Source organism: Tinamus guttatus, unplaced genomic scaffold (genome assembly GCF_059628265.1).
Source record: "Tinamus guttatus ecotype Peru unplaced genomic scaffold, ASM5962826v1 Tinamus_guttatus_pri_ptg000356l, whole genome shotgun sequence".
In the NCBI taxonomy this organism is placed as follows: domain Eukaryota; kingdom Metazoa; phylum Chordata; class Aves; order Tinamiformes; family Tinamidae; genus Tinamus; species Tinamus guttatus.
Genome location: NW_028288890.1, coordinates 3,162,940 through 3,173,216, shown reverse-complemented (window position 1 = coordinate 3,173,216; position 10,277 = coordinate 3,162,940). Strand labels below are relative to the sequence as shown.

General features: G+C 45.6%; 1 protein-coding gene across 1 annotated transcript in view; it reads left to right on the top strand.

The window, feature by feature from the left end:
• The first annotated feature begins 1,379 nt into the window (after positions 1-1,379).
• Positions 1,380-10,277, top strand: part of SPNS2 (SPNS lysolipid transporter 2, sphingosine-1-phosphate) — a 103,206-nt gene continuing 94,308 nt past the window's right edge. The window contains exon 1 of the mRNA XM_088530100.1: positions 1,380-1,674. Coding sequence (XP_088386226.1) covers positions 1,380-1,674 — 295 coding nt within the window. The remainder of the gene's footprint in view (positions 1,675-10,277) is intronic.

Genomic DNA, 10,277 nt, shown 5'->3' with positions numbered 1-10,277 from the left:
GGCATAAGTTAACTGGACTGTCATTTGTACAGACCTACTTTCCACACAACCTCCGTGCCCCTATGAGGAATACGGTGTCATCGCTGACATTGACTCACCTTGAAGCACCCTGCAGGATCCCTGCGGGATCTCACCAGCACAGCCGGGCCCTGGTGTTGTGGGCACGTTGCTGCTCCCAGGATGTGCTCCTGCTCTGGGAGAAGTGTGAGACAAGGCCGTGTGTCCTGAGCACATGTACTGCGCTAAGCTGCTCTCTGCTTTCTTTGGAGTTGGTGATGGCGTTCTCGTTTAAATACATGTGCCCTGTATATATAAAACTCTGCTCCTGATACAGTTTCATCGGTAAGATCAAGCCAAAAGGAAGTAGAAACCATCACCCCTCGACAGATGCTCGTGAGCTCTTCACCTGTTGCTTCGTTCCTCTGTTTGTAGTTGGCTTTTGTAGTTTTGCTACAGGTACGACAGGCTGGAGCCGCTCTGATGGCGACTGCTGGAGCACTTTTATCTCTTTGAAGACTCTTCCTTTTGAAATGAAATTTCTCTCGACCGCTCTTGGCTGAAAGGTGGGAATGTGCAGAGAGGGGGGTGAAGTTGTATTCAGCACAGGGACTCTTGGAGCAATTTTACTCCCTTTGAAGGGGCAGGTTGTTCCTGAAGCAACTTCTGGGGCATAGGGAAAGTGTCTGGGGCCAAGCAGGAACCAGGGAGGGTGGCAGCACCTTCCCGCATGCCCTGTCGTGCCCTGGCCGTGTTGTCCCTTCCCTCACAGCCGTGTCCTGAGCTACTGTAGACTGTTCTGTGTGTGGAGACAGTCCAAGCAGCCTTCTCGCTGTGAGCATTTGTTCTTAAATATGGTTCTGAGGGCAGAATGTGGAGAACTTCCCTTGTGAAGTTTATGTTGATACTGCGTTAGTGCCAGTGAGCATAAAACTCCCCCTATCCCTCTTTCGTAAGCATCGATGTGGTAAAATCATAAAAGCAGGTGCTTAATGAGGGCCACCACCGTGCCAGGCTGGGGCACGGGGCACCTCGCTATCCCCGCAGGTCAGGGGCTCCCAGGAGCCCGTTCCCCGCCGCGGGGGACCAGGCGCCGCCGAGGGAGCCCACGGCCCTGCGGGGGCCGCTCTGCCCCTCAGCGGGCGCCCGTTGGCGCCGCCGTTGGCGCAGGGGCCGCGGCTGCGCGCGGCCGTTGGGGCGGGGCCGCGGGGCGGGGCCCGGGCCGCGGCCCGCCCCGCGCGGGCAGCTGTCAGAGGCGGCGGCGGCGGCGGCCGGTGCCGCGGGCGGGCGGCGCGGGGCTGCGGCGCTGAGCGGGCTCCGCCGCCGCCGCCACCACCACCAGTCCGCGCGCGGGCTCCTGCTGCGCACCGCACTCGCCGCCCATGATGTGCCTGGAAAGCGACGGCTCCTCCGGCGGCAGCCCCGGCTGCGGCGGCCGCCTGCGAGCCGGCGACGAGGAGGAGGAGGACGAGGGCGAGCGGGGCTGCTGCGGCCGCGGCGCCGAGGGCGAGGTGCAGACCCTGTCGGGCCGCATGAACCTGCCGGCGGCCGCCAAGAGCCACGCGCGCCCGCCCGCCCGCCACAAGGCGCCGAGCCTGGGCCGGGCCCGCGTGGCGGCCGCGGGCATCCTCAGCGTGGGCAACGTGCTCAACTACCTGGACCGGTACACGGTGGCAGGTGAGGCGTGCGCGCGCCCGCGGGCCACCCTCGGCACTTTATCGCGAGCAGAGCGGCGCCCTTTGTTTTTCTAGGCTTAGTTATGAGGTAAAATATATATTTCTGTGTGTATATACACGTCTGTGGATGTGTGTGTGTGTGTATATATATTGTTCGCAGTGCTCCGCGCGGGGTCGCGGGGAGCGGTGCCGTCTCGGGAACGGTGCAAACGGGCGGCGGTGGCGGCAGGTGCAGGCGGAGCCGAGCGGGAGCGCCTCGCCCGGCGCCTGCGGGGAAGCCGCCCCGGAGCCGGGATGCGCCGGGGGCTCCCGGGCCGCTGCGGGCGGCGGGAAGGCAGCCCTGAGCTCCTTGCGAAGGACCTTTTTCTCTTTATCTCTTTTTCTTTCTCTTTTTTCTCTCTTTTTTTTCTCCCCTCTCTTTTTTTTTCCTTTTTTCCCCTCTTTTTCTCTTCTCTTTTTTTCTCTCTTTTTTTTCTTTTTTCCCCTCTCTTTTCTCTTTCTCTTTTTTTCTCTTTTTTTTTTACTTCTTTTTTTTCTGTCTCTTTTTTCCCCTCTTTTTCCCCCCCGCTAAACTAAACGTCTTGGCCCCATGTGCTCTTCGGCAGAGGCACTTGCACCTTGGCACTTAGTGCCCCTGCAAAGCACCTGGGTGGTGCAGAACGCACGCTCGGATCCTCCCTGTACCACCCTCGACAGGGCTCCTTTCTCATCCTTGTCAGGCAGAAACAGCAGGGAGGGAAACGATTATTGGACTCTTGCTAATTAGGCACAGAGTAGGCTTGTTGATATTCATCCGTCTCATGTAATTAAAAATAATATGCATCTTGTGTCTGGTAATACTGATAATTCCGTGTTTGCAAATGGACTTTGTGTGTGTATAAATTTTGTGCTATGCATATAGGTTTTTTAATCTCTAGGTGTTAAATCAGCATATTTGTTTATGCTACTACATTAAAGCATTAGATTATATTTATACTATATTAAAATAATAAATGCGCAACAGACACAAATCTAGTCACTTGTCAGAATAAGTTGACCAGGTTGGTTTGGCTTGGGGCAGGGATGTGAGGAGGGTTAGAAAGAAAATTCAGCCAGCACAGTTGCTGTAGTTTTTTTTATTATTATTATTATTTTAGACAGGGTTTGCTCTTTAAGGAAAGGTAAAGGCCAGGTCTTGGGAGGTATCGAGTTTGATGCAAAGCGCGCTGTGGTGGGAGGCTCAAAGGTACAAAGACTGAAGATATCACAGTTTGCTCCTGCCCCCTCAAGTAGGAAGCTATGAATAAAAACGCATTGTCTTGTTTACCACTTGGCCCTAATAGTTTCAGCAAAGAGCCATATCACCTGGTTTTTGCATGATATCTGTGTGTTCTGGCAATTTCCAACCTGATGTCTCATAAAGTGCAAATCCAAAACACGGAATAATTGAAATCCAATCTGATAAAAGAGCTGTGGCAAAGATGATGTGGCTGTTGGGCTTAAACCTGACTTCTATAAAGGGTTCTTTAAAAGTAATCTTTACCCTTAGAGTTTGTGTTTCATTGCATGCTTATGTGGTGTGCACTTACGTATGAATCAGCTGGCATTTGAATATTCAGTTCATGTCTCAAGACTGGTAATAATTAGAGCATATAGTTCTTCAGACCTTCAAAGTGCTGTGCAAATATGAATAATTGCAGCAACATAATAAGGGAGTTTAACATTAGCCGCGTTACGGTGAGGGAAGTAGAGTCCAAAGTTATGATTTATCTGGGCCTACAGATTGTCGTGAGAACTGTAGTTAATCCCTGGCTTCTCAGCTCTTCTGCTACTCGAAACAAGTGTTCACGGAGGAGTGGGAGCAAATGGGAATTGGTTCCTAAGGATTTTTGTCTCCAGTGTGAGCCCTTGTGTGGGTTCTCTGACGCCAAATAAAAATTGACCTTTGTCATTAACCTTTCTCTGGTTGCCCTGTGAGAGTCTCTACTCCAATCTTTTTTAAAAAAATATAAATGAAAGTGTTGGGAGCTTTGGGAGTTCTTCCTGCTATCTAATTTAGTCAAAGCAGGGCAGTGGTCTCGGAAAGGATTAGCAGGCAGCTGGCAGACATAAGCAAAGAGACAACATAGTTGTATGGGCGCTATACACCATGTGCACTTTCCATCAGATCATCTCTTAAAACTTCCTGCAATCCTTTTGGCTTTCCTGGTCACCAATGTGTATTTTTAAAGAAAAGTTGTATTTAATCAATAGGAAAGAAGATGATAGATGAAGTTCTTTGTTGCAAATATAATCCCCAAGCGTTTTCACAGTTAGATAATACTATCAATGTAAGGAGATCTTACGTAAGAGAAGGAAAACTCTCGGCTGACCCCTCCTGTAAACCATCTTTTTCCTCATTGCTAGAGGATTTTTCCGAACAGCAGAAATGGTTTTCTTGGTGCTTACACTCCCACCTCTGAATACGAGGAGATGGTGAAGAACGCGTCATTCCCGGGTCACCTTTCTCAGGTGAAGCAAAGGATGAAGCTGCCTCTTTCCCTAGCTTTGGTTCCAATGATTTTCCAGCCCAGATGGAACGATTTCAGGATTAGATGTGTTTTCCGGTATTTGGGGCATTGCATTGATAGAAGTTCAGGGTGGTCACTGATACAGGAGGCATTTCCAGCTTCCTACCTGAGACTGTTCCAGCTCTCTTGTGAATCCCTGATGGAGCGAGGCCAGTGCCAAGGAGGTAGAGGTGCCTGTTTTCTGCAATTTAATAATATATTTTCCAATAGTTTCACATTAAAAAGCCTGTGCAGTAACAGCGGATCTTTCAGTAGCACCTTTACATTTACCCAGTGCTGGAAATTCCCAGTTTGTATGGGGAATGTCAGAACATAATGATATTTGAGGGGAGCTGTGCTAGACTTAAGGCTAGAGTTCCTCTGCTGTTGCTCTCCTATAAAAGGTTGAAAATCTGTGCTGAACATGACTGTCTCAGAGGAAAATGATCCTCTGCAATTTTCTTAATGGCTCTTTGATCATACTGAAAACAGTTGCCTGTGGAAAAAACATTCTTTCAAAAGCTGTGATATTTTGCTGCTATGAGGAATAGAAAGAGTAAGGAAATGAGAAAACTAATGAACCCATTATAGATCATCTATGAAACTACAGGACAGCATTCCAGCCGTCTGATGATGCTGGGGCATCTCCTCCTCCTTAATAAAGTTTTGGGACAAGTCATCTTGGAATGTGGTTTCCCAATTACGCTGTGGATGACCTTCTACTGTGCCTGCTGTTGGCAATGAAAACAGTCTTGCTTCATTAGGGTGTCACCTCCACCTTCTAATTCAGATGCTACTTCCTAGCATTTCTGTAGTGCCTTTAATTTAAAGGTAATGATTTAATTAAGCTGGAGACCTACCAAGCAAAGTAAATGAGATTTACATCCCACTACGGAAAGGGAAATGGAGTTGCAGAGTTTGGGTGACTTGCCCATGGTAACGTAGCAGTGCAGAGCCTGGCCTGGTGTAAGTCTGTCCTTGAAGTTCTGTATCTACGGCAAAAAAATAAGCTAGAGCTTTGTTTGCTATTTTTTGTCTTGTAATGCCTCTAACTTGCTAATAAACCTATTTGTGTTAATTAGTCTCTCCTTACGACACATAGTTTCAAATACCATTCTTTGAAGATACCTAATGCAAATGGTTACTGAAAGTTGAAAGTCAAGTTTAAAACTATGTAGCGCAAGCCGTAACTGAAGGGTTAGGAAAGGTTCAGTGCTAATTGTTAAATGTGAAGACATTTAAGAGTTAAGCAAAACTGATTTTCATTACTTCTGAGTTCACATTTTTGATAGTAATATATTCATACTGAATCATCTTTGTGCAATTTAAGAGCTAAAATATGTAATGCTATAAAGAGAACCCCAATTATAATGAGACTATGCTCTGTGCTTATAGTTTGAGGGAGGAAACCACGAAGGGGCAGGGCAAGCTCTTCATTTTTCACCTTTTTTTGTGCTAATGTCAAATCTGATTATTACCTAGGAAAGAGTGCAATTTTGGAAAACACTGGAAGAAAATATAGACAAAACTTACTCTAGTCAGCAGTATCCTTAGCTCGTGTGAGGCACTTTATCATCGCCGTGAGGATTCGCAAGCGGGCAACAATGGTTTCTTGGAGAAATAGGTGCTGCTGGCTCAAAATGCGAGAAGCCCCGCACTGCGCGTGAGGACAAACTCGTGTCTCGCAGACGTGCAAGGGGAAACAGGTCACAGCACGATTCCAAGGACCACGTAGCATCACCTAGTTCTCCCCCAATGGTTTTCCTCCTCTCTGATGGCCAGTTTTGCACAGTCAGTTCTGCCTTGTTTGCCCATTCTTATGTGAATTAGCAGGATTTGATCCAGAGAATTTTACATTTCAAGTGAAGTCTTATTATGTTTAATCATAGTATTTTTCTTCCTTGTGACATAGTTTGCCAGATTGTAGCTATCTTTGTTATTACATGCAGATTTTCCTGTTTGACTATGAGATCTTCTTTCATGCATGTTGATTAATTTTATATCCAAAGCATCCTAGTCATCCCGGTCTTTGAATATAGCCTTCATTACATGGAGTTAAGATCCTCATAAATATTGAGTGTGCTCTTAAGAATAGTGTGATAATGTGATTAGTCCCTTGATCTCTGAGGCTCTCAATACCAGAAGCCATGTAACAAAGTATTCTATGCTCAAAAGAGTAAGAATTTTGTGATCTTTCCTTCAGGACTTTTTTATACAGTGTGCCAAGTTGTTCCAGGGTTAAATTCCACAAGTGAACTTGTTTTTAGTTGTCCCTATATATTACGCATGCATTCTTTATTGCTGCTGGTAGGCTATACCCTAGAAGCAACCAAACTGCACACTAAGGAGCCTGCTTTATGCAAAGAACTTGTGGTACTTCATAATTGTTAATAAAGGTTCAGGTTATAGATTCTGGCCATTCAGTGGGAAATCATAATGTTGTTTTACATAGTAATTAGGAAATCCGGGGATCAGAATTTTGCTGCTTGGTTGCATCATCGCTGCTTTATTAGTAGTGCACACTAGGGCCTCCTTGTACAGCTTCTAATGAAGGAGCTGGCTTCACCCACTCCTTCATAGGTTGGGTTAGCTACGAAGCTAACCCAGGCGTCGTATAATCTAGGTGTATGGAGATAAGAATTCTTCTAGAATTTGGCATGGGGGATGCAGGATGATGATTTTATAGAGAAAAAAATCATGTGCTCAACAAAGCCATGCTTACAATCAAGTCTGTAAAGGGCATATGAAATGCCTAAGGTCCTATGGAAGTTGAGTCCAACAACATGTGTTTGGGCTGGGAGCCTAAGGCGACATGACTGAGGCATCCAGCTCGTGTTGATTTCCAGAGAAATTTGGATACTTGGCTCTCTTGAAAACTGCATTCTTGAAGAACTGATGTGAAATTATTGATCTGAAAGTGAAACGGCAAGTCTGAGGTAAACAAAGGCAGAATGAAAACACAAACAGAAAAGGTGAAGCAACAAAAATCACCGAGACAAGTAATTCTCAAACCTTAGTTCTGAGTTCTAACTATTAAAATCTTCCTCTAAGCTTTGCGCTATTAAGAGAGTTCACGACATTGTTCATAGAATCAGTGGCGTGCACAATAGCCATTTCATACGCTCTTTTTTGACACATCTGTTTTCATTGTTGTTTTGCGGGTGTTTCTGCCTGTGTAACCTGGCTGTTTCTCTATAGAGTTGCAGAGACAGGAAGTGAAAGGGAGTACTAATTTCCAGGCTTTTTACAGCAGTATAAATAACTAGGAAAGTGAGAATGTAAGGATGCTGGATGAGTAATGGAATGTAAAATCCTTTACCTTTTGGGTCATCATTATGGTCCTATTCCCAGCCAGCAGTAGCTGAAAGTTTCCTTTAAGGGCTCTTGGACTCGCTCAAGACTCTGGTGGTCTCCTCATGCTCCTTCTCATGATGCTGGGTGCTCCATGAAAGCCTCTGCATGACCTATGCCTGGGAAGCATCATGTCAGCTCTCAGAATATGAACTGCCAGGCAAAACCCCAGAGTTTGTTCTGGCTGATCTTTGTAGGCATCACTGCAGCACTGCTGCTTTCACCTGCTTTGTACGTCTGTGAGAGAAGAAATATCAGTCATCCCTCTCCAGAATCATGAACCTGCCAAAACTGCAATCACTGAACAAATCTAAATGAAAAGAAGGGAGAGAAATACAGAAGAAAAACTCTAGGTTGTGGTCAACTTTATTCCTTGCCAGATCTCAATTCTGCCTTCTGAATGTACCAGGTTTATGTTGCTGGTAAACAACATTGTCTCCTACTGGTTTTGTAAATACTTTGCTTTTGCTGGGGGCCAACACTGCAGTGGCTGAAGAGCTCAGCAGAGGGAGAAGATCAGGGCTAGAGGGGGAAGAGCTGCAGGAGCAGCTCGGAGCTCAGCTGCCTGAATGAGAAGCACATGGAGGAATGAAAATCCTTTTAGCCTTGGCATGTGATGAAGATTTCTTTTTTTTTTTTTTTTTTTTTTTTTTTAAGACTTCATTGAACCAAAAGCACTGTAATCCATTTGACTTCTTGTTCAGGCTTCCACGAGTAATTATGTAAATAATAGAACACAGTAAATTATTTCTGTTTCAGAGTTTCCCATTTTATTTCTGTAAGACACATGTTGTTATTACTTGTGATCTTGGCAACATGGCAAAAACAAGAGCGGGTGAAATGACAGTGCCAGGAAGACTCCTGCTTGCACGAAGCTTGCGGGGCTCAAAGTAGACGTGTCTGAAAGTTCGGGTTGATTCTGTTGGCTGCCCTATGATTAGATGATCTGCTTTCCCTGAATATTCTCATTTCAAAGAACCAATGCTTTGGAAAGTAGAGAAGTAAAGCAACGCAGATGCAAAGAAAGGATCTTGCCCCATTGCTGATCTGCAATTTTCATTTCCTCCTTTCAGCCACCTATTTATTTGATGATTTGTGCCAGTGCCGTAGCGATGACCTTGCATGTTTTGTATATTTGCTGCACATATAGCTGCCTTAGCAAGGCTGTGCTATCAGGTGCGCAGCTATAGGAGGCTGCCAACAGCTGTGCGCTCTTACCCTGCACTTCTGCATGGAGGGATTTAATTTGAAAATGCGAGACTAACGAGATATCCATTTCCTGCATATTGAATATGCTGAGATCACACAAAAGACACTGGAATCTCCTTTTGACGTTGCTAGTAGTTCCTGGGCTGTTCTCTGCACCAGGCTGTAAGCTGTGCTCCAGCTAGACGCGCTGCAGCTTGGCTCTCCTCGACAGCACCAGTTAAATAACTTGATGTGACGTGGGTTGACCAGGATGTACCATTATTTAGGCTTCAACTGAGCAGGATTTTTCATGAGCTGTTGCTTATGGAGCACTGAACTGGGGCTGTTTAAGCAGTTTGGGTCAAGGATCAATTTTGTGTGGTACCGAGCATGTTGTCAGTACTGAACAATAATTAGCATAGAATTGCAGCACTATTAGTAAACGTAATTAGCTGTGTAAGTTAGGAAATGAACTGTGCAGTAAGTTTAAGGAAAAATTATTATTTTTTTTGCCTCATACACTGATGTAGCTCCTGAAGAGTTTTGTGTGTGTTAAGCTATAAGAACTCAAATACAGCTCCAGCTTTACTCATCTGGGAACATTTATAGTAGTCCTGCTATTCCCCCTAGCAGCCAGAAATGCTGACTAACTTTAAGGATAACAACCTTTATATATTCAGGAAGAAAAGGCCCAAGGGCCACTGGTGACTGATAGCTATGACACTCTGATTAGAGCTGACAGCTCCTCATCAGCTCAGTCTTGGAAATGTTAGACCCTTCTTGAGGGGGAGGAGGAAAGGGGGACTGAAGAAGTATGTTGCGGTAGTAGGAGAGGTGAGAGATGACATCTCCACAATTTTTAAGGATTCTGTAGCCCAGAGATGTTCTTGTCCCATTATCAGAAATAGGACACCCAAGGAAGACTGCTTGGATCTCTCCATAATATTTTTGCTATAATAAGATACAGAAAATAATAAGGTGTGAGTTTCTAGCTGTTTGTTTTGACTACAGTGACTGCATATTGATGCTCAATATCAAGTTGTGGTGCTTGGGACGCTAAAAAGTGTGTGTGTGTGCGCATGTGTGTGTTTTCTTTCCAAGAAGCATTAATGCAGAGGGAACTTTTCTCCTTAGATGAGAGGAATCCTGCTGGTTCTTTCCTCTCTTTTTCCTAAACAATTGCACAGCCCCTAGTAAAGCAAATCCTGAGTCACTGCTCCGTACATGAGCGTGCTGGGTGATAGCTGCCCCAAGCCTGTGCTTGCCCATGCGTGCTCCACGCAGTGACACCATCTTCTGCCTTTTACTCTGCACTTTCTCCCTAGCAGCGATTTTTAACTGTTAAGGGAATGACCAACTTGATTTTTTTATCTGTGGCTGCATTCATTTAAGCTACTACTTATATTTATGCAAACGCTCGATGCTTATGAGTACTTTGTAGCAGTTTCCTAGCACGTAGTGCTGTGGGCTTGGCAGCTCCATGGAATAGTTTGAACTACACAGCAGTAATGAGAAGGCAATAAAAATAAATGAGTTT